This window comes from Astyanax mexicanus, chromosome 1 (assembly GCF_023375975.1).
Source record: "Astyanax mexicanus isolate ESR-SI-001 chromosome 1, AstMex3_surface, whole genome shotgun sequence".
Classification (NCBI taxonomy): domain Eukaryota; kingdom Metazoa; phylum Chordata; class Actinopteri; order Characiformes; family Acestrorhamphidae; genus Astyanax; species Astyanax mexicanus.
Window position 1 is genome coordinate 106,328,052 of NC_064408.1, and position 26,918 is coordinate 106,354,969.

The 26,918-nt window shown below is 37.8% G+C and overlaps 1 protein-coding gene across 1 annotated transcript in view; it reads right to left on the reverse strand.

Annotated features, from left to right (window-relative positions):
• Window positions 1-26,918, reverse strand: part of LOC103044085 (cadherin 7a) — a 261,452-nt gene that overhangs the window by 215,851 nt on the left and 18,683 nt on the right. The window contains exon 2 of the mRNA XM_022680284.2: window positions 11,851-12,428. Within this exon, the coding sequence (XP_022536005.2) occupies window positions 11,851-12,087 (237 nt within the window). The 5' untranslated portion in view covers window positions 12,088-12,428. The remainder of the gene's footprint in view (window positions 1-11,850; window positions 12,429-26,918) is intronic.

Consider the following 26,918-nt stretch of genomic DNA (forward strand, 5'->3'; position numbering starts at 1 on the left):
TAATGATTCACCTCAAGCAATGCTTCTTAAGAACAGAAAACTCAAAACTGGTGTGTGTTTTTGCAGGGCAGCCTTAACCAACACATCCAATCCCATCACATCCTGGCTCTAATTATCTCTAGCCTAGGGGTTTACATACTTTTTTCCCCCCTCACTGTTTTTTTGTGTGGTATTAGTTTAAGCAGACTATGTTTGTCTTGTATTGTTGTGACTTGAAGACCAATTTATGCAGAAATCCCAAAGGGTTCATACACTTTTTCTTGCAACTTTTTTTTTTAAGTTTTGACAACCTAATTTATAACCATTAATAAACTCCTTTATAAACTATTTATAAACTCTTTATAAATGAGCCTTATTTTTAAGTGGTACTGAAGGTGGTACTTGAAAGTCTTAGTTCTTTCATGGGTGTTATCTGATCCACTACAGCACTCTATAGGTTTCTTCACCCAGAATTAGTGACACCTACCCACCTAGAGAGAGAGCAAGGCCAATTGTGCTCTCTCAGGGCTCCGGCAGCCAATGGCAAGCTACATGAACAGGATTCGAACTGGATATTATGTTGAATTCTGTCCAATAACTGAAAAAAAAACTATGATTTGGCAGCATTATATGCATTTAATATCCAGAGCCTGAGAGACCGTGGATAAAAAAAATATTAAACCGATCAAAAATTCAAGGAGTTCATGCTCATGTTCATATAATGGTTCTATACTTTTTCTTGCAACTGTACGTTAAAAAAGGATTCGCCAATATTGTTCTTTCTATTTATGTGTTGCAATTGCAACACTTATTAATGGTTTATTAAAGTACTTACAACCGAATTTATAACCATTAATAAACTCCTTTATAAACTATTTATAAACCCTTTATAAAGGAGACTTATTTTTAGGTGGTACCGAAGGTGGTACTTGAAAGTCTTAGTTCTTTTATGAGTGTTATCTGATTCACTACTCTACTCTACATGTTCCTTCACCCAGAACCATTAATAAACCATTAATAACCATTAATAAACTCATTTATAAACTATTTATAAACCCTTTTTAAAGGAGCCTTATTTTTAAGTGGTACCAAAGGTGGTACTTGAAAGTCTTAGTTCTTTCATGGGTGTTATCTGATCTACTACTCTACTCTATAGGTTCCTTCACACAGAATTAGTGACAGAGTACAAACGAGAGTCAAGACCCCATAAAGATTCGCTTTTCACTTATTTAATCTCTGTTTCTTAGCAACACATAAACATAAAGTTCGCCACACAGCAGGTGAACAAAACCCATGGACGATTCTCAGAGCCCAACAAAAGCCAGAAACAAAGACCTGCATGTAATCATGCTTGTTTTTTTTTTGTTTTTTTTTAATACCTTTATTGTATTAACTTGACTCCTGCACTGCTGTGTTCCTGCAGCAGCAGCAGGCCTGACTTCTCAGAGCAGTACTGGAACCCTGCCTGTCCGTCAAACCCCGGATACAAGTGAGTGAATGGACATTTCTGTGATCTTTGTAAGCTGCTAGTCTGTCTGTCGATCAGCCTTCATCCTCTCCCTCCTCTTATCTCTCCCGAAGCGTTCATTCTCTCAGCCTTCCTGCTGTGCTAGTGAAGGCTTCAAGTGTCAATAAAGTCCTTCTCAGCCAGCCAACTGAGGAAAGCTCTGGAAATAAAAAGTTTCCACCGGCTATATATCTGACTGCTCAAACCCTGAAACCTGACCATTCAGCAAAGCCCAATACTGTTAAATAATGTGTCACTGGACCGTTTCTCAACCACACATGTAGATGCAAGGTCTGCAGGTTTGCAGTTACTACTGCAGCGTATCAGTGGCAGCACCTTTTTACCTCAGTAAAATGAAAAAAAAAAAAAAATGGACCACCACAGTACCAGCCCTGACTAGATCATCATCTAACTACCAATGAATCTTGATGAAAACTTCCAACAGCCAATTACCCAACCCACACATTAGGAGTTCCTCTATCACTAGTGATTCCCCAACACCAGGAGGGCAAAGACTAGCACATACCTCCTCCGATACACATGAAGTTAGCCACCGCTGACTCTTTTAGAACTGCTGCTGATGCTGCATTGCCTAGTAGCATCACAGCGCACTTGGAGGAAAGCGCAGCGACTCGGTTCTGATACAACAGCTCACAGATGCAGCCTTGTGCTGATCGACATCACCCTTTAAAGTGATGTGGAGAGAGAGCGCCATCTACCCACCTAGAGAGAGAGCAAGGCCAATTGTGCTCTCTCAGGGCTCTGGTAGCTAATGGCAAGCTACATGAACAGGATTCAAACTGGATATTATGTTGAATTCTATCCGATAACTGACAAAAAAACTATGATTTGGCAGTATTATTTGCACTTATTATCCAGAGCCTGAGAGACAGTGGATAGAAAAAATATTAACCTGAGCTAAAATTCTAGGAGTTCATGCTCATGTTGTCTGTAAATTGAGCAAACAGTCACACAATTTCCTTAATTTTAGCAAAAGGATTTGCAGTTCTTGTTCACATTTTCTTTACATCTTGTAAACAATTTATAATTCATGCAAAGGATTCCTTTTATTTAAGGGAATGATTTTGCACTTTGTGGTTATGATTTTTTTTACATCGAGAAAACAGTTTTGCAGTTGCTCATGATTTCCTAAATTTGAGTGAAAGATTTTACAATTCAAGCAAACATTTTCTTTAATTCGAGCAACCAATTTTGCAGTTAGTTTTTTTTTTTTTTATTTAAGCAAATGTTTACGCAGTTCGTGCTCACATTTTTCAGATTTTGAGAGGACACTTCAGATCATGAAAAAATTCCAGGTTTAAAAGAGTGAGGCAATAATCAGATTCCTCAATTGCAACAAGCCAAAAATCTTACAGAACAATGGAACATAAAATTAAAACTTTCTGCCACTTTCTTTTTGGAAACATAGAACCACTTTACAGGCAAATATATATATATATATATATATATATATATATATATATATATATATATATATATATATATATATATATATATATATATATGTATATATATATTTTTTTTTTTTACATTACTGTTTTCTTATATGAGCTGCTGGCACACTTTCACAGCATCAACACATAAGCCAGTTTTCTTTTCTGAGGTGAGCAAAAGCGCTGCGCTGTTAAGATTCCAATGCTCCAAAGTCAGAGCTCACCTGGCTCTTAAAGGGAATGGCAAGTGATACAATGATTTAATGGTTTATTTACTGATTTATTTCACGTTGCACCCAAAAGACACCCATAAGTAATTAAAAGACTTAGTTTATGCCTAGTTATGCATTTTGAGATGTGCAAGGTGTATTTTTTACATCCCCAAGATACCAAAAAAACTTTGGTTTGCTTTATCTTTTACGTTTACATACCAAAAAATGGTCCTTTATGGTTCTTCTATAGGTAAAAAAAAAACATTTGTATCACATTAATTAATTAGTTAATAGTTAAGAGTTTAAATTAATTAAAATATTGGGCAGGGCTGAGAACAGTTCCCTAACCAAAAAGATCCAACCGACAGTTTTACAGTGTTGAGAAAATGATCACTGATGAATGTGTTGAAGATGCCTGACTCAAATTGTGCAAGATCTACCACCATACTGACTGTCAGTGGGTGTCTTATGATGGTCCCCTTTTACTGATGGACACAATTAAAGGAAAAGATGAGCTACAACCTGTCATTTTAAACTTACAAAGGCCACTTTTTATGATCTGTATCCTGCTAAAATGGTCAAAGAGTGTAGATTCAAGATCCAAGGAGCATCTCATTGTCAAACTCCAAAAGAAAACGCGGCCTCACTAATTATTCATCTCCCTGTGATCTTTTAAAAATGGGGAAAGGATGTTCTTTCCTGCACTGACCTTTGTTGGTCGCTCCTTGACTGTGAAAAGGCAGATAAAAGGCTCGCTCCGGTGTGAATGCCTCCATTCCGGTATGAATACAGCCAAGCAAGTGGACAGTTACTCTGTACCTTTCTGGCTTTAGAGCTAAGCACTAAAAATAAGCCGCGCTCTCGCGCTAATGCATGGCCTGTGGAGCAGCGAGAGCTTGATATGAGCAAGCACGTTTGGGTATGAGTGCACACTACTCTGCCCTGGGGCAGATGGGGGGAGATGCACTGGGTCTATTGAGATGTGAAGACAGAATGAGGAAAAGGGCAGCGTTTGACTATCTGACAAGCCTGAAGCAGATGAGAAAATGAAGATCAACAAGTGAATTCACTTTCCTTTGGACGATATCAGATCCTACTGACTTACGGTACAAAAAAAAACGTAAAGAAAGTAATATGAAGTCATATTTTGAAGTATATAAACAGCGTTAAACTTTAAATAAGTAGCGTTCACTCCCCAGTCTCTAGAGTCTGTATATACTGAGAAAAATTCACACTGCAGTTCTCAGGAGGCTGCAGTTCTCAATCCTTTTTGAATAACTGATGCACAGAACAGGACTGCCAATCAGAAAAAAAAAAAAATCGTACCGTATTTTTCGGACTATAAAATCCCTTATTTTTGCACTTAAAATGTTTTAATTGTCCCAAAAATCAACAGTGCGCCTTATGTATGAATTCTACCAGTCAGGTATTAAAGAGCAGTAAAGCTACTCTGCTGATATACAGTGTTGTTAGGTTAAGTTTTCAGTGAAGTTTCTCCAGCACTAAGGCTGGGTGCAGCAGCATTAGCATTAGCATGAGCCGCTAACCGCAGCATTAGCTCTTTCGCCGTTCAAAGGTGAGTATATTGGACTCTAGTCTGTGTGTTTGCTGTGTGAAAACAAGATACATAGGACGAACCGCTAACTGGATTACTAGCATTTAAGTCCAGCTAGCACTTATGCACTAATCGCTAATGCTGCTGCACCCAGCCTTAGTTCTGGAGAAACTTCACTAAAAACTCACACTTCAACAAAATATTGGAAATCTAAGCTTACTGCAAATAAACGGAAGCACTTTACTCAGACAAATAAACGGTTTTCAGGAGCGAAATCTGTGTAGATTAACATTCAGCGCTTGTTTGACTAATATATATATATATATATATATATATATATATATATATATATATATATATATATATATATATATATATATATATATATATATATATATATATTATTTTTTTAAGAATTGCAGTTTTTTTTCCCCATTAGACGGAAAACATGGCGACACCTGTGCTCACCTCGATGTAGGCATCCTTACCAGAATTGTTTAATGTGTCTTATAATCTGGTGCACTTTATGTATAAAAAAAGATCAGAAAATAGATGTTCATTTAGTGTGCACCTATTTAATCCTTTTAGTCCGCAAAACAGCACACTTATTTTTTAATTAAAGGTACAGTAACAGAAATGTAAAATGTTAAACTGCAAGGGATCAAGAAACGATCTCAGTGGAAGAATAACATGATAATATAGGTATTTCATAGCTGTATCTATAAGAACAAGCGACTTCAGACAACCGTCTATTGGACCTATTTTGTAAGACTCAGCAATACAATACACTGAGTGGATTAGACACTGCAGCAGTGCTGCTGGAGTTTTTAAACACTGTGTTCACTCACTGTCCACTCTATTACACACTCCTACCTACAGCTGCTCCACCTTGTAGATGCAATAAAGTCACAGACAAAAGCTCATACCAGCACAACACACACTAACACAACTTTTTTAAAGGAAAATTAAGTTAATGGTTTAAGTACTATGTTAGTTACACAGGGCTTCAGAAAACACTCATAGTATAAAGTGTTTTCTTAAATATGATGTTACTGACAACTTAGCATTCTGAACATTTTAAGAAACCCACCAAATATGTTATAATGTGTCTAGGCCTCTTTAGTGATCGAATCTATTCTTCTTTAAAGTAATAATTAAGTAAGTAAAGCACATTGAATACATGAGACAAATAAAAAATGATCAGTTTCTTTGATTTTACCAAATTGAAAACTTCTTGAATATGATTAAGAGGAAGATGGATGATCACAAGCCATAAATGCTCTAAATGACAATATTTTTATTTGGAATTTGGGAGAAATGTTGTTCGTAGTTTATAGAATAAAACAACAATGTTCATGTTACTCAAACATATACATAGAAATAGCAAATTCAGAGAAACTGATTCAGAAACTGAAGTGGTTTGTTATTTTTTTCTGTGTGTTCTTGTAATCAGCATATCAATAACTTTGCAAGTTTAATAACTTTTTAGAATAGACTTTTACAAGCAAAAAAAATCAGTTCATGCTGAGAAAACTAGTTTCAACAGGTTTTCGTGATGACACACACTACTATACGCAGTGCCAAACAACTACATGAAATATAGGCTACTATACTGCACTCCCTGATAGTTTATATGGTAATGTAACCCACATCTTCACATTTGCATGCGTGTTTGGGTGTGTTTGGATATGTGTGTGTGTGTGTGTGTCCTCTGGTCTGTTCTCTTCTAGCTACTGTCCGACACAGGCCAGGGCTCTCTCACCCAGGGCTCTCTACACTCCTGCATAAGCAGACATTTACCTTCTGAAATTCAGAATCTGACAGAATGCATTAAACTCAAGCAGAAAGGTGTGGGAGGGCTCAGCTCTGGCTCACTATAAACCGCAGACTTCTCTAAGCGATACCGTATAGAGGAGAATGTGCGTAGGGCGTGAAATATAAAGACGACTTAAGTATGTTATATCCCAATACACTGCGTTTCTTTAAGTGTTTCGTGCAGCTGCTTTACGCTGCTCATCTATTATTCCAAGGCTGAATCAATTCTCCTTTGTCTCAGTCCTGTAGTTGGCTTGTATTAAACGAGTGTTTGACCTGGGGCAAACAATTGACCTGAAAGACTGCATATTCAATAAGTTCCCATACTAATGGGGGTTCAATAAGCTCACAGTTCAGTCCCAACAAAACTGTGTTTTAAGAGTTCTTTATTTATTTATTTTTTTTCATTGAAGCAGCTATCCCTTTTTGCATCTCTTTTTTTTCTTTTAAACTGAAAGCAGAGGTATTCCTAGTAGAGTTAGGAGTTCGGAGGGGGAAAATATTCTAATTAATGGAATGACCTGGAATGACCATCCCTGAATGTCTAATATACAGTATTTATTCTAAAAACAGACAGCTGTTTGGTAGGTTTGTTGGACGTAACTGCTCTCTGTACATTTTAACAGTTTTTAATAAATGCACAAAATAAACAATAAACTATATTTAAAGGTGCATTATGTAGGACCTGAGAGCGAGTGTGTGACATTGCTACAGCAGTCCAATTTCAAAACACCACAGAGAGTAGTCTGCTCCGCCCACCCCTCCCCAGCCACGAAATTTATTTGGGTTGCCAAATTCAGCAGGTTGAATCTACACACAATGTCTTCTAAAACCAGTATCTAGCATTATATTGACTGTATGTTACATGAGGGAGAGCTAAAGCTCCGTGATGTGCCGGACCGCGCAATCTCCGTGGTGTGTCTGACCGTGGCTCCGTGAAAGTACCTGACTGAATTAGCTAGCCAGTTAGCTTACCTGTTCAGGAGAAAAGTAGCAGCTCTTGGACGGTCTTGTGTCTTTTTGAGCTCTAAGTCTCCACCGTTCGAACTCACTGCCAGTATTCACTCTTGTTATATTCCTTCTTTGGTCACTGAGCTTTTTTGAGACATGCTGAGGCTTTTTAAGCTGTGTAGCAGCTGAGCTTTAACTTAGCCAGCTCTGCTAGCTCCTTTGCTGTGCTGCGCTGCTGTAGTGCTGGCAACCTCGGTGGGCTGAGTTAGTGTTGGGGAAGGAGCAGCAGCAGGAGTCAGAGGACAAAACAAACACAAAACCCGGGACGGCCTGCACATTTAAAATAGGAACGTACTGCTGAAGCCCTGCTGACAAGAGCTGCCAGTGCTTTCATTCAACATGTTTCCTTAATATCTGATGATACATCCTGATCATTTTATCATTTACTACTGAAAATTAGTTACATAGTGGTCCTTTAAAAACATAAAATTTGGCACAGCAATTGATTTAGGTCAACCTCATTAACTCATTTTCTAACTGTATTTTATGAAGCATAAGATGCTCTTAAAATCCTTTAATTTTTCAAAAAATCATCAGTGCGCCTTATGTATGAATTTTACCACTCAGGTTGTAAGGAGCAGTAAAGCCACTTCGCTATACAGGAGTTTCAGTTTATTTTTTATTAGCATTAGCTGCTAACAATGCTAAGCGCTTTGGCCATCCAGAGGTAAGTATTATCAGCCTGTAGCCTGCTGCTAACTGCTGCAGCCCTCGTGTTTACCGTGTTAAAACAAGCTACGTGGGATGAACCACTAGTTAATATCGCCCTGGCTTCCCGAAACACTGAAGATTCCTCAGCGTAGCGCAATTGCTAATCCTCCAGCCTTAGTGCTAGAGAAATTCAGGAATTTACTGTAAATAAACAGAAGCACTTTACTGATCCAAATAAACAGCAGCGCTTATTTGACTTGTCCGACTCGTTTTATTAAGAATTACAGTCTTGTTTCCTTAACTTAGCTTAGCTTTCATTTTAGAAGGAAAACATGGTGACACCCCTGTTCCTACTACTAGTTACTAGTGTTGCAAAACATAAAATGTTGCCTCATAATTCAGTGCGCTTTGTGTATGAAAATAGACCAGAAAATAGATGTTTATTGACAGTGCGAAAAATACAGTTAGAAAAGTTGAATGATAGAATGATGTGACGAATGATAATAGTTGACAAGAAGGGTCTTGATTACCTCAAGATCTTAAAAATTTCAGTCAACCTTGTGTTAACAAAATAACACAATCAATGTTTTAAACACAATGGAAGCAGCAGCCGTGCATGTATAAAGCTCCTCTCATTACTTTAAATCTACAGAAAGTTTGCTGAGACTGGTGGTTTGATTTCAGTGCTGTTGATGTTAACTTCTGGTCAGCGATTTCACATGTGCCTGAGGCATCCGCTTATGAAGATCAAAGAGAATTCCAGACAAATGTAGATACCAAATGGAATGTACACACATAATTTATTTAGTAGCCAACAGATTATTACATTGAAAGTGGATCTGTTGGAATTCCTTTGCATATCACTTCGCACTCCGCCAACGTACAATCTGTATTTATTTATTTCCGCAGACTCAACAGTGCATTTTTGAGGGTGTGTGCATTTTCTTTAGTTTCGTTCAGGGTCATTGCTAGACCCATTTTACTGGGGCACATGCAGATTTCCCACTAAAAGGAAAATATAGATATGGGAAACTGACCCATAGTGACAAACAAATATAGAAACAATCAGAATTCCCATTTCAGTTGGAGGCTAAGGGTGCTTTCACACCTGCCTTTTGTGGTCTAGATTTTCAGTCTTTTTAGTTTGGTCCAAACCATAATAGTGGCATGAATCATGGCACAGATCAACTGGATTGGTTTGATTACATCATTTGCTGTGTGAAAAGACTTCATAGGTTTTAGAATTGGAGTTTTAGACCAACTACAGGAAGCACGTTAACATCAACCATTTAGCAACAGAAGAAGAAAAAGGACTGATGTTATGCCAAAAACTGACTACCCTTCACAAAAGAATTCATCACCCCGCCTAGAAAAGCACCCCCTCTCATGAGAAAAAAAAAATACACAACATATTGCTCTAAGCTACGCTGACTACTAAGAACTGATGAAAAATAGTCATGTCACCTTCAGCCTCTCCCGTGAGGGAATGCTTTTCCTGGCGGGGGGTGCTTAATTCGGCATTGTAGTAGTGCCGAAATCTGCACCCCCGCCATGAAAAGCACCCTCTCTGAAAAGCGCGTATGCATTGTATTCTTGATAAAAGCAGAGATAATCTGCTTTAACTTTACTTAGAAATACGCTCCTGAGGGGGTGCTGAATTCGGCACAACACCAGCAATCTCTTTATATATGTACTATAACTCTATATTAGCATTAATTCAAAACAGAAGTGAAAGGAAATGAGGGTAATCTGTTGTGCTCATTCCACGCTGGGGGTGGAGGTTTCTCGCATTAATTCCAAATTCAACACAACACCCGGAAAGGTATCTCACTAAACAGATAACATTCTACAAAACAATTAGTGTAAACTATAGAAATATGTTAATCATGTACTGTAGGTGATGAAAGAACATAGAATTTTTTTTAAGCCTCTCGTTAAACTGATGTGTGAAACTTACTTACTTTTTTAGGTACAAAAAGCCTCTAAAGATCTTAGTCAGCAAACACCTGAACCCATGAATACCACAGAACCATTTATAAAACGATTAACATTTAAAACATTTCTGACTGAGTCTGTAGCTGGTTTTAGTCAGTCAGTCCATGAGCCGGATGTCTTTTCTCAGTCGGAGAAAGATGTCATTTTTCAGTCAGTCAGACAGACAGGAGAGAGCTTTAATTGAGACTGGGGTTGACAGCTTTTCCTGGTAAGAATTTGTAAAAGAAATGTAAAAATATCTTTATTGCGAGATGTGTCCATCTGAATTCTGTGTGAGATTATAAAAAATCTGACAGCACATCTACAATGTGAAATCTCAGGCAACAAGTTAAACAATAGGCACATAGGCACTGTTGTAGTTTTTGTGTTTTTGTCTTGTTAGCGCTGTTAGCATTGCAAGGTTATGTGCGCACAGTATGTGGGGGAGTAAGACTTGAAGATCTTTGGCAGGAGTGCCATTATTGAGCAATACTGGTACCCCCAGAGGGTATCTCATCCAATCACTTTGGGGGTTCAGAACTAACTGTGGTAAAAAGTCATTTATAATGCAACTCTGACTGAGTGAAATTGCAATTAAACACAATACAATTACAGAAATGTTAAAGTATATTATATGTGTTTATTATATATGACATTTACTGTGTGAACTTCGGGTTTAAACAGATTGTAATGCATTATGATCTGTGAAACTCTTTTAATAATTGTGTAACTACATACAGTATGTAACTTAATTGCATAGCTAATGTTTGTCATTGATTTGCAATATACAAAGTCTCCTTCCTATAGAGCAACAATACCCCAATATTCAATTAAATATAATTTAATTCAATAAATTATGAATTATGAATCACTTATCTCCAAAACAGCAACTTTACAGGAGAGAGAAAAACCTTGTAAACTTTCAATGGAAGTCAATGTGAAAAGAGATTATTTCAGGCCATTTTGAAGAGTTTCTATTGGTCCTTTCATCAAGAAATTTTGGCAAAGTGTAATGGACAACTTGTCTGTTCAAATTATGTAGTTAACTTAAAATCGACAAAAATGGAGATAAGTGTTTTTCATTGGACAGTGACGATATGTGACTTAATTGCACAGCTAATTACACAAGAAAAACTATTTGTATTTGAATTTAAACTGATTGTTTGTCACTGATTTCCAATTTAAAAAATGACAAAAGTTATTTTTTTCATATAGAACAACACCAATACGATACCTTATCCAATATTCAATTAAACTCAAAATATAGTATCCTGCTTTGTTATCACAAACCCAAATATGACATCAAATGATTTGACACTTGTTTTAGTGAGCTATAAGTGAGAAACAGTTAATATTGAACTACACTAAGAGTTAAACAGAGGAGCTCCTCTGAACGCTTCTATCTCCTTGATCTAAATCAAGCTCATCAGCCTGAGGTCAAAGCTACTGATTGAGGCTCTATCGCGCTTTTCGGCATCAATCCTCTCCATTACTCTCTCTGTTCAGTCAATTCCTCAATCCATCCAAATCCCAAATAAGCAGTGTTTTCTCCTCGTCGCTTCATTACACTTGAATAGAAATTGACCATTTGCTTCCAGCCAGCGGGCTCTTTTATGCTGATCCACACAGAGAAAAAAACAAAAAACAAATCGCAATTAAAACTTAAGGGACTGAGTGAGGGAGGGATCCTACCTTGCCGACGTAAAGCGGGTCAGTGCCGGTATACTCCTCCAGTACAAAGAACTGATTCCACACCCAGTTCCTTTTCTGCCGTTGCAGGTTTTCCAAAGGGCTTTCAGAGACCTTTTGTGGCGGAGTTGTTGTGGCCCCAACCCTGGAGCTCAGCTCCCCACAACCCGGGTCTACTAGGGGGAGCAGGAGGACGACAAGCCGAATGATATAAGACATGAGGGGGCCACAACAGGACATCTGGAGGGGCCCCGTTAAAAAAAAAGAAAAAAGTTGATGGAGAAAGTCTACAAAAGTACAAAAGTCCGGGCTCTCGGTGCGGAGTTGTCGCCGTTCAACTGAGCAGAGTGAAAAAGTGAAAAAGTAGGAAAAACGTAGTCATTGAAAAAGTAAGAGCGAGGGAGGAAAAACGCAGACCTGTGCAGTTTTTTGCGCTGCAGTTGTTTCTGGTGTTGCTGGTGTGACTTAAAGTGATGAAATTCCTTGGGCTCTGAAGAACAATGAGGCTCGCTTTAGGGCCAGAAGAACTGGGGTCATGGAGTAAAGCCTGTCTTCATGGGATCAGGAGAAGGAACCGACACCTATCGGACAGGAGAGAGAGAGAGAGAGCAATGTTAGGAAATGTGGGCAAGAGAAAGAGAGAGAGAGAGAGAGGACAGGGAAAAACTGAGGAAGTGGAGTGGGGGAAGGAAAAAAGAGAGAGAGAGAGAGAGAGAGAGAGAGAGAGAGAGAGAAAGAAAGAGAGAGACAAGAAACTGCCATCAGCAGAATTATCTCGGTGACTGCAGTCACTTTATCCAGCCCGTATTAAGTATGCTGATGCAATTATAATGAGAAGTGATGAGGAAGAGGAGGTTAGATGGGGCATCGAATAGGAACAGAGCAAACTGAGTAAATCAGCTGCGTCCTTGGTGTAAATGAACGTGCTTAAGATCTAGAGAAAAAGGACAACACAGGAAAAAGTGTTCATATTTCAAAATAATTAAAAAAAAAACACTGAGCAGTGCTAAGTAGGTCTTGATTCATCAATGTCAACACAATCACTGAGTACCTATGCAGTTACTTATATACAGGGGTTGCACAATGAAACTGAAACACCTGTCATTTTAGTGTGGGAGGTTTCATGGCTAAATTGGAGCAGCCTGGTGGCCAATCTTCATTAATTGCACATTGCACCAGTAAGAGCAGAGTGTGAAGGTTCAATTAGCAGGGTAAGAGCACAGTTTTGCTCAAAATATTGCAATGCACACAACATTATGAGTGACATACCAGAGTTCAAAAGAGGACAAATTGTTGGTGCACGTCTTGCTGGCACATCTGTGACCAAGACAGCAAGTCTTTGTGATGTATCAAGAGCCATGGTATCCAGGGTAATGTCAGCATACCACCAAGAAGGACCAACCACATCCAACAGGATTAACTGTGGATGCAAGAGAAAGCTGTCTGAAAGGAATGTTCTGGTGCTAACCTGGATTGTATCCAAAAAACATAAAACCACGGCTGCTCAAATCACGGCAGAATTCAATGTGCACCTCAACTCTCCTGTTTCCACCAGAACTGTCTGTTGGGACAATGAATTAAGTCTAAAACCAGGTGTTTCAGTTTCATTGTCCAACCCCTGTAATTATCTACATTGTTACTAAAGAAAATTGGCTGTTTATTTGGTCAACACATATCAACACATTTTAGACTTAGTCAAAAATGGCATAAACATGGTATGTAAATATAAAGTGTAAAGGACTGAAGTTTTGTGATCTACATGAATAAGTAATTAATAATTACCATTGTAGTAATGTCAAGCTTTTAGCTTGTACCTCTGCCTCTTTTGCATTCTAAAAGTACACTTCCCATAATCCACCTTCTCCTAATGTCACTGAGTGCCCATCTTTGATTTGGTTTCTGTTTTTTGGGGTGTCCCTGTTGTTTGGATCACCTTGATGTTTGTTTGTTTTTTGGTTTTGACATTTGGCTCATGTTTGCTTAGTGGTTTGGTTTTGCTCATGTCTTTTTTGTTTGGCTTTGTCTTGGTGCTTATATTACCACTGTGCATCACTTTACATTCACAAGCATTTGATGTGTTTCTCAAATGTTACAGAAAAGTATTACAACGCATGTAATATAAAGCCAGACCTACACTTTAACATGGAAATAACTAAAGAAAGAACTAAAGAAAAAATATGCATACATAAATTTGATTAGCTCCACCCCAATCTGTGCACATTGGTGGGAATCTGCACCCAAGTTTTTCACTCACAAGTACACTGTACTCTGTGACGTGACAATAAAAATCTTGAATAACGAGATAAATAATTAGAATAATACAATTTGTAAAATAAAATATAAATAAAAGGATAAAATAAATTAAACAAAAGGTAAAAGGTCAAAAGTAAAACAACAAAAACAATAAATAAAAGGACGAATAAAAATAAAATAAAAAAAGCCAAAAAGGTAAAACAGAAAATTAGATGAATTAAAACACAAAACAAATAAGATAAATTAAAGGTAAACAGTTACAGGCCGTCTGAAGGTGGTTAGAAACTAAAAGTTTAAAATAATTTAGTGACACCAGTGAGCTGAGTTTTAGAGTTTTCTGTAGTGAATTTCAGCTCGCTAGTGCACAGCAGCTAAAAGAATATTGTAATACATAGTGCAGAATAAATGTTAATTAGATTTGATATAATAAAACAGAAATAGAAGGGTTCAAGTTGAAAAATACAGCACATAATGATGACCTAATGTTTGCAAAATTAGCAACTTCCTTAACATGCAGCGCAAACCCAAACACACTGACTCGAACGCACACAAACACACACAAACACACACACCCACACACCCACACACACAATCTGTGACTTGTGAGGAAAGGGCAGAGGGACGCGGGTGTTTGGAATATCAATTGGGATTTGTTGAGGCCCTTTGTGCACAGCGCTCCATTACGGGAGGGAATTACCTTGGCAAGGTCATTAGCTGTGTGTTTTTACCCCACCGCAAGCTTCCACAGAGAAAAGCCACAAGCCACATGATCTGTGTTGCCATCGTCCAGTGGATTAAAAATAAATCTGGGCTGTCAGCAACATGACGAACTCTCCTTCTGAGATTCTCTCTCTCTCTCGATCTCACCGCTGACCTCTACTCCTCGATGTGTACAGTAGCCCCTCACGCCACTGTCACCCACTGCCACACAGCACCATTAAGCACATACGGAGGAGCCTGCAGTCAACACCATAGCTTGACATCTCACCCCCATCTCTGAGAGAAATAGTGCTCCTCCACTGCGCCGGTTTGATCTCCGCTTCATCTTTATTGGTCCGGAGATGTGCTGTGCTCTCTTTTGACATCTCCCGCGGGGGTTAATGCTGACCATTCCTCTTCCCTGTGTTTTCTCCAGCAACACCATTGCAGGCTAAACAGTGGTTTTGACACAGCCTGACAAGACAACAGTTGAATCCTTGCTGCTGTCCCATAATTCACCTCACACCTCTCTCAGTTTCCTTCACTTCCTCAGTTCCATTCAGCACACTTTACTGCATCGTATTCAGTTACAGTTCTGACAAATTGCTGTCATAATAACAGCAACTGACACAATCAGGTTCTTTATTTAAGTCAACCCACTGTATGAAAACATCTACAATCACATCTACAGGGGTTGGACAATGAAACTGAAACACCTGTCATTTTAGTGTGGGAGGTTTCATGGCTAAATTGGAGCAGCCTGGTGGTCAATCTTCATTAATTGCACATTATTGCACCAGTAAGAGCAGAGTGTGAAGTTTCAATTAGCAGGGTAAGAGCACAGTTTTACTCAAAATATTGCAATGCACACAACATTATGGGTGACACACCAGAGTTCAAAAGAGGACAAATTGTTGGTGCACGTCTTGCTGGTGCATCTGTGACCAAAAGAGCAAATCTCTGTGATGTATCAAGAGCCATGGTATCCAGGGTAATGTCAGCAAAACCACCAAAAAGGATGAACCACATCCAACAGGATTAACTGTGGACCCTGTAAGAAGAAGCTGTCTGAAAGGGATGTTTGGGTGCCAACCCGGATTGTATCCAAAAAAACATAAAACCACGGCTGATCAAATCACGGCAGAATTCAATGTGCACCTCAACTCTCCTGTTTCCACCTGAACTGTCTTTCGGGACAATAAATTATTGTGGCCTAAAACCAGGAGTTTCAGTTACATTGTCCAACCCCTGTATATGATATAGCAGAAGAACAGTGATATCCACCCCTAACTCGCCATCAGTGTGTAGTCTTGCCCACCAAGACTACTTTTAAATAAAAAAAAACTAAGTAATATGATTGCAAGTAGGATGTTCTATATCTATGTTATATATTTTTAAACATCTCTTAATATGATTAACTATTGCTTATTTAGGGAAAGTTAGCTTGTGTTTTTGTTTCTTAATTCAGAGAAAAGACTACACATCGGTGGTAAATAAATGGAGTGTTTTGGAAACACACCCATTATGCAAATAAATGATACAAAGAGCCAATATAATAATACAGATGTAACTTCTGTGTAATGTTATAGGAAATGTTGGGTAAACTTACCTATACCTTTTTAGTCTAAGCTGTTTCACTTAGGTTTAAAAAAATGGGTGAACTTTATCTAAACAAAGAGAGCTTAAGTAGATTCTATAGATAACTTATTATATTTAGGAGGTGCTTTATCCATAGTAAAGATCCCCAAAATGCCTAGTGTGCCACTGCAATGTTCTATATCTGAATAAATCAATATCTTAGTGTTAAGACAGTGTATGACAGTGTTCCAAATCTAGAGTAAGTTTTGGCCTGCAATTGTAATTCAATAATCACTTTATGATTAGATAGATAGATAGATAGATAGATAGATAGATAGATAGATAGATAGATAGATAGATAGATAGATAGATAGATAGATAGATAGATAGATAGATAGATAGATAGATAGATAGATAGATACTATCAGATTTTGCTAGGATGTATCAAGCAAATTACTAGTTAAATTAACAGTCAATGATGGATTACCACCTTTTGATAATTAACTGAGTATTCCCTCTATTTATCTCCTCTATCTTTTCTCTGTCATATTTATTTACAGTACAGGGAAATCACTGTCAGAATGACAAAAACTGCCTGTCAGTTTCAATAGCAATCAGATTTTTCTGAATTATTTAACCACTTAATAATTAAAGTAATAATAACTTATTAATTGCTACACATTACTTATTAATTAGCAACTACCAGCATAACATATTTTTTCTTTCTCTCTCTCTCTGTCTCTCTCACTTTATCTCATTCAGTTCCTAGTCTTCCCTGTCTTTTATTGTTTTGTGTCATGTAACTAAGATAATAATTTACCTTATAAGGCTAAGAACAGCTTAATTTATTTCAGTTCTTTTTAATCAGATTTAAAAGATTTTATAGTCTTTTGAGTTTATTTACAAAGTATTGTAAAAATAACAAATAAATTGTATCGGTTACAAACAGATTTTTCTTTGCTATTAACGTTTCCTTAAAACTCAACTAAAATGAATGTGAAAATAATTAATATATAACCTGTTACTTATTTATATATATATAATTTTATTTCAAAATTTTCTCCCATTTCTTTTACCAATTTTCAAGGCCAATTACCCAACCCATTCATTAGGACTCCCCCTATTGCTAGTGATGCCCCAACACAAGGAGGGTGAAGACTAGCACATGCCTCCTTCGAATCATGTGTAGTCAGCCACTGCCTCTTTTAGAACTGCTGCTGATGCATCATTGCTAAGTAGCATCACAGTGCACTTGGAGGAAAGCGCAGCAACTCAGTTCCGACGCCTTGTGCTGATTGACATCACCGTTTGGAGTGATGAGGGGAAAGAGCGCCATCTACCCACCCAGAGAGAGCAAAGCCAATTGTGCTCTCTCAGGACTCCGGCCACCGATGGCAAGCTACATGAACAGGATTCGCTTTTACAATGTCCTTTTTTGATCTCAACCTTTTGGACCTGTTACTTTGGTCCAAAGGACCAAAAGAGGTGGTCTCAGGATTTTATCACAACAGACTCAGGTTCATTGGCACAGTTAGTGTGGGAGACCAAACCAACCTCCCCAAAACCCATGAGAGGAGGTGGTCTCAGTCCTTTTCCAAACGAACTTGTGGTGTTAACATGATTAAGCCTCAATCTGACCTGACTATCAAATAAAGTCCTCCTGTTTGAGCTAAACGGCTGTTCCGGTGCAGTTTAACCTAATTTATTATATGAAGAAACATTATCTCTGCTGTTCATGCTAAGCTGTTTGCACACTGAGCGCAGAATGTGCTGTGTTCGCTGTTCATGTCCACACCACTCGTTTTCTAATGTAACTGCATAGACATTCAGCAAATTTTTATCATTCAGTGTGATAGAAGATACACACTACACAAATATACATGCTGGTCTGAAAAACAGGACCTCCTTCCTGTATTTACTTTCTTGCATCTACTCCCATGCCCGACAAATCAATCAAGCCAATCAAAGAAGACAACATGCTCACATGGTTTGTTGGGGCACATTTTGGTGTGTTTAGGTTTGTGCCTGTGTGAAAACAAACCAAACAGAGGGGGAAACTTTTAGATTAGGCTGTCTATCATCACATATCAAACAATAGAAAAGAAAAAGAACCATTGTTAAACCAAAATCCAGATCCTCTTCCTTTACACGCACATCATACAGGAAAATAGGCACAAAAGTATAAACTAAATGTAGATTCCTGCATCCTCTGAGTTTTAAATTTACAAAAAAAAAAATGGCATGCATACACTTTAAAAATTGCCACTAAAACTTCATCCATTAAAAATGAGTTCCCATAATACCATATTCACTTTCACGTTTCACATTAAGGTTTGAGATTCCGAATTATAAAAAAATATTTATGCATACACCATATTTATCATTTAAAATGCATCCCAAGGTATGCGTTTTATAATTACCATAAAACTGGTATGCATACACAATCAATATGCACAATTTAAAATGGGTCCATTAGGTATGGGTTACAGTGGGTGATACTGGCGTGCACACACCTTATTTACTGCTTAACCTTGGTAATTATAATACTGGTGATATTCATACACCATATTCACCATATTAAAGGAATATATAAGGTAGGAGTTCATAATTATTCATCGTATTCACTGTTTAAAAATCATAAGGTGTGTTTCTGTAACGGATGAACCGGTGTACCATCCACTGCTACTTATTATATTATTTATCAATTACTCATAACTCCCACATTTATACTTTTTTCTTACTTTCTCTGTCTGTCTTTTTCTTTCATTCACTACATTGTTTTTATTCTTTGTGTCAGTTATTCCCTTTCTTTGCATCTTCTTGGTTTGATATTAATTACCTGATCTAATAATCCATCTTAAAAAGCCTGAGAGCTATCTAGTTCCTTTTCTGCTTTTTTCCCCCTGCAATAATTACAGCCGTGTTAAAAAAAAAAAAACAAGAGCTTCAATGGCCTGCTGATGAACCACACACCTTTTTTATTTTACACTCTTATCAGGGATCTATTTCTGATCTATTTCTGCAAATGGCGAAGCAGAGAAGCAGCGCAGGTCAATTTGTGTTTACTGGAGAGAAATGAGAGTAAACAGCAGATCAGAACCTCGTCAGAGACACGGTTCTGAGACACGGTGTGAGAATCGGAGACAAGCACACGTCCATTTCCTCGCTGACCTCCTCCGTCTCGCCTCTGCATAGTGGCGATTGAGATAATTACTTCAGCCCACCGTGGCCCTTCTCTTCCTACTCACACTACTCGCTCTCCTGCGTGCTCTTGTCGCTTCTTCTGGCTTTCTGTGCCTCAGGCTACAAGAAAACAGCCAACTCTGGAAGTTCAGTGGGTTTTTTCAGTCTTTTCCTCTTTTTTTTACTGCACTTTTCACTATTCTTAAAAAAGAAATTATTGCAGACTAATAATTAGCACAAAGCTCAATCAACAGCGCACTCACACCACAGCGCTTCAGTGATTCTGCTCGGCCAGACTGACTAATGCTGCTACCCTTTTAAATGTGTTAAACGTGTGAGGTCACTAGAACTAACTAACTAATTAGCATAATGCATGTTTTTGAAGCTGTAAAGGAATAACATTGTGAGAGAAAGAAAAGTGAGTAAAAAACACCCTAAATATGTTGGAAATGTTACAAATTAACTCTAGCAAATGAACAACTTCTGTTGCCTTTTAAATAGGCAGTCACTTCTCAAAATAACTTTGTATATGACAAATGCTTTGAATAAATCATTTTTATGTAAATTACATAAATCAGTTTTTTGCCATGTTGTTAAATGTTAGCATAAGAGTAGCTATTTTTTGCTTTTCTTTTTTTTAGTTTTTTATTTTATTTATTTATTTTTTTTTTTTAAGTTTTCTTTAGTTTCAAACCTGTTACACACACATTGTTCAATGATGAGTTGGCTAGCTAGATGTTTAGCTTTTTACAAAGAGGCACTGTCACATTCTGGTCCTGTTCTGTGTCTTTTCTAGTCTGTCTTTGTTATTTCTGCCCTCCTGTCTGTTTTGTTTTCTGCACGTGTTCTGTGTTTTCCCATTTCTCTGTCTGAGTGTTCTCACCTGTGTTCCCCCACATGATTCTAATCTGTAGCTCCGCCCCCTCATTACCTGTTTCCCCAGGCGTCTCCCATTTCCGTTTCCCTGCTTGTGTATTTATACCTGGGTGTTTCCACGTTTTCTCGGTCTCTCTTTCTGTCACCAAATGCTGCTGGGAGGACAATTGCAGGTAAAGGAGAAATATTAAATATTAAACATTAAAACAAAGAACAAACAAGGAAACAACTGAATTAAAAAAGGAAGCAAGAAACTAAAAGTAAATTTAAAACAAGAAATAAAGTAGGGAATAAAATAAAAAGGGAAATAGTGCTGGAGTAAACGAGAAAAAACGAGATAGCAACAGTAATGAACAACAAAGACTAAGAAACAGACTAAGAAAACATGGAAACACCCAGGGGTGGTCTGACCGTGAAAGACTGCACTGTGAGTGTTGTGGGCGGGGCTTACAGCAGCACCTGCTGCTCGCTGAGGACAGTAACTGAAGAGCATGTGTTTATCTCAGAGTTGCAAAAAGTCTCCAATAACACCACAAAAAAGTGGCTCGATTTGTCGCTAGTCGCTTTATCTTTTGTTTTTTAAAAGACGCTTAAGGGTCTAAAAAAAAATGTGGCTCAGTTGGTAACACTGGATGGTAAGATGCAATCTGTCCAAATAGGCCTTAGAATATGTATTTTTGGTTATGCACATAAATACAAAGACTAGAGATGAAAAAATGGATGGTGGGCTCTATTTTCCAATTGTCCAGTTGGTTCAAGTATGTGTGTAAGTGTAAGAATGATTTAAATAAGTACTAAAATTACTTTTATCTCCATTTCTATTTTAAAGAAACTAACCCTACCCCATATCTGCCATTCTACCACATCCCAAAGGTGTTCTATTGAATTCAGATCCAGTGACCAAAAGGGTCATGTTCCTGAAACCATATTAACAGATAACTTTGTGGCAAACTGCATTTTCATACTGGAAGTAATCATTAAAATATGGTAAATTCACTACTCCAGGAGGCTCCAAGAGGTAGTGTTCGACTGATTATTGATTGCTATAACACAGCTAAATAAGTGTTCCCAAAGGAATACAACAGCAGTTGATGACAGAAACATTGTGAGTGCTGTAAAGAGAGGCCCTAAAACAACTGTTAGTGACATCAGCAGAACCTCCAGGGGACAGCAGTGAAGGAAACACACTCTACTGTCCACAGAAGACTAAACCGAACTAAAGTACAGATAATAGCCATATAAAATCTGGGACAAAATATTATGGAATAATGAGACAAAGGGCCCTATTTTAGTGATCTATAGCGCACCGGTCAATTGTGCATTGCGAAGCTTGATATAGGGTGTGTCGATGTGTCTTTAAGATCATGAGGGCACAAAAAATAAGCACGCACGAAACACGCATCGAAAAAGGCATGTACTAATTCTCTTAATTAATCATGGGTGTCTTGTGTTTTGGGCGCAACATGAAATAAACCAATCAGTGTGCCAGTTGTCATTCCCTGTAAGAGACTTTGGCGCATTGGGATCTTAACAGTGGCCCTTTTTAGCGAAGGTACACTAGTGAAGGTACACCAGCAGCTCATTTCAAGTAACAGCAATGTTATTTTATTCTTTATTCTGTTTATTGTTGAGGTAAAAGTCAGGTGTGTTTGCATGGGCAGGGATGTACTTGCACTGAGGGCACACTGAGCTCCTGCTGATAGGAATGGGCAGCTTACTGTTGACTGTTGTCAGGGTTTTCATTAGTCAGTGGCGCACCTGTATTTCCTGCTGCCAAGATAGAAACACAGCAGATATTTACCTGAATGCACCTCACTTCCAGATCACCTCCCCCATCGGTGTAGATTTATTCCTAAACTCTATTGCTATTTTACCGGTGAGTGCGCAAGGAGTGAAAATAGACTGTTGACAGGGTATAAGATAGTAGTAAGCATTGTGACGCGTCTTGCACAGGGTGTACGATAGGGCCCTAAGGTTCGAGATTAAACCCCCAAAACAAAAAACATCTTAAAAAGACTGCAAAAGCTTTCTGGAAAAGCATCATTAAAGCAGACTGCATGTTTAGTGATGTCAGTGGGTCACAGGCTTGATGCAGTTATTGCAAGACTTATTCACTGATTCATTCATTATTTTAGGTTTATCTGTTCCAATACTTTTGCTTACAAGAAATATAGGTGGTTTCAGACAAAAGGTGCTAACTTCAGAACTAAATCTGGAAATAAAAGCTGAAATGTTATTTTTTTTTAATGTCATATTCATTTTTCAATGTCAAAGTGAAATGCTTTCAGCTTGGAGCTGAAATAAAAGAATTGGCTTCTGTGCACAAGTCATTAAAGCAATTTAAACTTTAACATGTGTGGATCTATTTTAATTATTTCAATATTGGCCTGCAAGTTTCACGTAAGCCAAGCCTAACCTAAAGATGCTCTACACCCTCTGATTTTAGCTGACTCCACCCTCAGCTCAAATTTAAAAAAGGCTACAAAATTGGAAAGGATGTTTGGGAGGAGCAATGGGTGATGTATGGGTTTAGGGGCAGGGCAAGAGGGAAAGCTGATTGCAGTGTGCCTCTGATAGCGGTGTGACGCGGACGGTTGGATGTCAGCAGAGGAGCGGTATTATTGGCTGTTTGATCTGCATATTTTGAGTATCTGCGTACCAAAATTCACAGACACATAATCCTCACCTATAGCACAGTTGAACCTAAGAGAGCGCTGCAGACGTTAAAATTGTCGCAATAAAAGCATTTTTTTTTTATTTGGAAATGTTTATAAAACTTTTAAGAAGGACTAGTATGTTTTAATTACCTAAAAGGAACACATTTCAGCTATGAATGTAAAAAATATGGTTTAGGGTTTAGTGGCTCTTTAAATAAGGCCATAGACAGACAAAGACAGCTGAGCCATGTAGTTCACATGAACATGGCTTAGTTATATTACTGACCCTTTGATGTGCCTGTAGACATAGTTACTGTTCAGTCCTCGCTGGCTGCACTACGCATGCATCTTATCCCTCAAAGCGTGGGCCCTTGCATCTCGCCGCCTTTAGATCAGCTGTTATTGTTTTGTTTTTTTTTTCACAACTAAAGAGATCCTGGCAAATCACACACTTCCACTTTCTACAGCCTTTTAAACTATATTTAAGACCACAATTTACTCCAGTGCTTTGATCTCTTTGGCCCAGCAGTTGCGGAGCAGCTCCTGCATTGACGGGCCTTTTATCTTTTGTGCGTTTCATAATTTAGAGGATCCACTAACATTCGGGGGATAAGTGTACACAGAACTAAATGGATAGGCTAGTAACAATTTTTCTTCAGCATGAAGTGTAAAGAATCCTATGGAGCACAGCTGGTGACAACTCTTAATATTAAAATTAATACTTGCCCATAATTAAGGTTATATTCACACGGCAGGAAACGCAGCAGGTAAAGGAGTCTAAATACAATTTTCTCACTAAATCTGTTTTTTAGTGTAGACTGTTCACACTTTCATCTTTTTAACCCCTTAACGTGCCTTGTGCTGTATATATGAGCTACAGGTGTAGGTGATACAAAACCCCTTTTTCTGCAGTAAAATAACTTATTTACATTCTAAAAAATTGAGGGCTTTGAAATCTCCAACAGGGCACTTGGAGAAGCTGCCTGTTTTCTCTCTACTCCACTTAATAATTCCAGATCAGTAACAGGAATCAACCCAAATTCTGCAGATTTAACGTAAAAACTAGACAAACATAACGAAACTAAAGGTTTGGAGGACATGAACTGTTTGATGTGTACTCAGGAAAATATTGATTTTAAAATGAAGTTCAAGAAAGAGACAGTTTTATGATTTTATTCATTATATTTTAACATAATGATTTACTTATATATGTTTTATATTTTCTATTACAATTATCAAATATGAAAGCTTTTTATGTAAAGCTTGAATAGAAATCCTCAAGATTAAGTGGTGAAATGTCAGGCAGACAATTGACAAAAATCCTGTCCTGTTAGGGAGCTAATATGACATGTATATCATCTAACATCCAACACATGTCTGAACATGTTACACTTCTAAACACAAAACAGCAAGGCTTCACATGAAGTTTCAGTTTCGTCTTCACCAGCATCACTGAAACTATCAATGAGTTCCAGTGGCTGACAGTTGGGTTTATCCCTTAGAATGCAATATTATTTCTAGCACTTATCATAGAGGCCACTTTTGGGTAGTGTACTTCTTAGTAATAGATCAATTACTCCTAGACATTCTTCTGTAATGCACTAAAAGACATATTGCACCAGCAGTGTTGGGCACGTTACTTTTGAAAAAGTAATTAGTAACTGAGTTACTCTACTATAAAAGTAACTAGTTACCAGTAATAGTAACTATTGCGTTACTTTTTGCGTTACTCGCCCCCGTAACACCCCCCCCCCGACCTTCTCTGAGCGTGTCTCCCTTGTGACTCACACACACAACACACACACACACACACACGTGCGCCTTTGTTTGTCTGTATGCGAAGTAAAAAAAAAAAGTTCATTGAGCGGCTAAAGTAACGTGCAGTAACGGGGTGTGGAAAATGGTAACGGGGTTATAGTTACAGTCAGATAAATTAGTTAGATTACTTGTTACTGAAAAAAGTAACGGCGTTAGTAACTGTTTATTTCAACGCCGTTACTCCCATCACTGTTGCCCAGTAGAGTGCTGAAGTCTTATCAAAGATTGGTGGTCAATAAATTGATGTCTATGAACATCTAATTTAATACCCTTATTTCAAATGTATCTATATATTATTTATTTTACAACTGATGTCACAAAGAAGGTTCACAGAAACGTCAAAACATACTAAATTCTGTGTTTTATTACAACATTTAAAAAAAGTGATGCAGTAAACTCCCCACCTCGCACATCACTTCTTTTTAAACCACTAGTAGTGAATAAAGAGTAAGGTGGAACTTTAAATGGTGGCCTTGAATTGGGTGTGTTAAGCACCTGGCAAATATCTGAGAGGGATGCAAACCATTGTTCTATTTTACATTACTGACTTTATTCATCTAGACCTCACCAGGACCCCCATCACTGAGAACACACAGGCAAAGTGGTCTCTCAGAGTGAGGTATGGTTTCGGTCAATTTTTACCTGTTATTTTTTCCAACAGTCAATTTTGACTGCTTTTTTTTACATTCCAAATCTAATGCAGGTGAATCATAGCTGGTGGGCTAAATACACTTAATGACCAAAAAATAACATTTGCTTAAGAACTCAGCAATGCAGTTATGTCTCAGGCAGATATAAGGCTTAATCAGACACAGGATCTTGCCAAGGGACGGTACAACTTTTTGGGTAGTGTACCTCCTGGTGAGAGATCAATGACCAAATCTAATGCAGGTAAACCATCACCTGATGCGCCAGTGTATTTTTCTATAGTTGGTGGGCTAACTACGATGTAAGCACGGATAAGTTGAATTTACTTTAAAAATATGAGCAAACTGGTTGCCTTAAAAAAGTTAAGTAATGGGTAATGAAAACTTATTAATGAAACTAAGGGGGAAGTTGATTTCATTTTTTTTTTTTTTGTTATACGGTAAGACAACTTTTTTTAGGACAACCAGTTTGCTTTTGGAAATGAAAACCAAAAGGAAAGTTGATTTTAACTTTTTTATTTTTGTTATACCAAAATTCTACTTAGTATCTTGTGTTCTAAATACATAAATATGTTGATTTCTACTTACTTTTCTTTTGAATTTAATTTATAAATATTCACACTGTAACCCTGGAAAAGGAGAATTTAGAAGCCAGACAGTTAATCATAATACCAAAGGTATCCCCGGGGGGATACCCCATATATTGTGGGTTTAAAGTGTACACTCAATGACAACAAATGACATTTGCTGCAGAACTCAGTAATCAAACAGATATGTTGATGACTACAAATGTGATCTAATTAGACACTGGATCTTGGTACCAGAGGGCATTAAAGGGCTTCGCCCACTACTTCACCCACTCTCAGGCACAACTTTTTGGATAGTGTACCTCCTGGTGAGAGATCAAAGACTCCTAGACATGCCTCTATGATGCACATTCCAGATCTAATGCAGATGAATCATCACCTGATTCACTAGTATATTTTTATATGGCAGGTAGGCTTTCCATAACTGATGGGCTAAATACACTCACTGATAAAAATAGCTCTCGCTGCAAAACCTGGCATTGCAGTGAGGTTTCAGGCAGATATGTCAATGACAAGACATGTGGTGTGATTAGACATTGTCTAATCAGTCCTATAACGCTGTCCTATAAAAAGGCTCCCAGATGCAAATTCTGGGTAGTGTACCTCCTGGTGAGAGATCAATGACTGCTAGACATGCCTTTATGGTGCACTGAAAGACATTTTTGTCTTAACGGTCAATCCTGATTATCCTTTTATACATGCTGGATATAAGCAAGTGAATCATCATTTAATGCACCAGTGTATTTTTCCACACATAGTGGGCTTTCCATAGC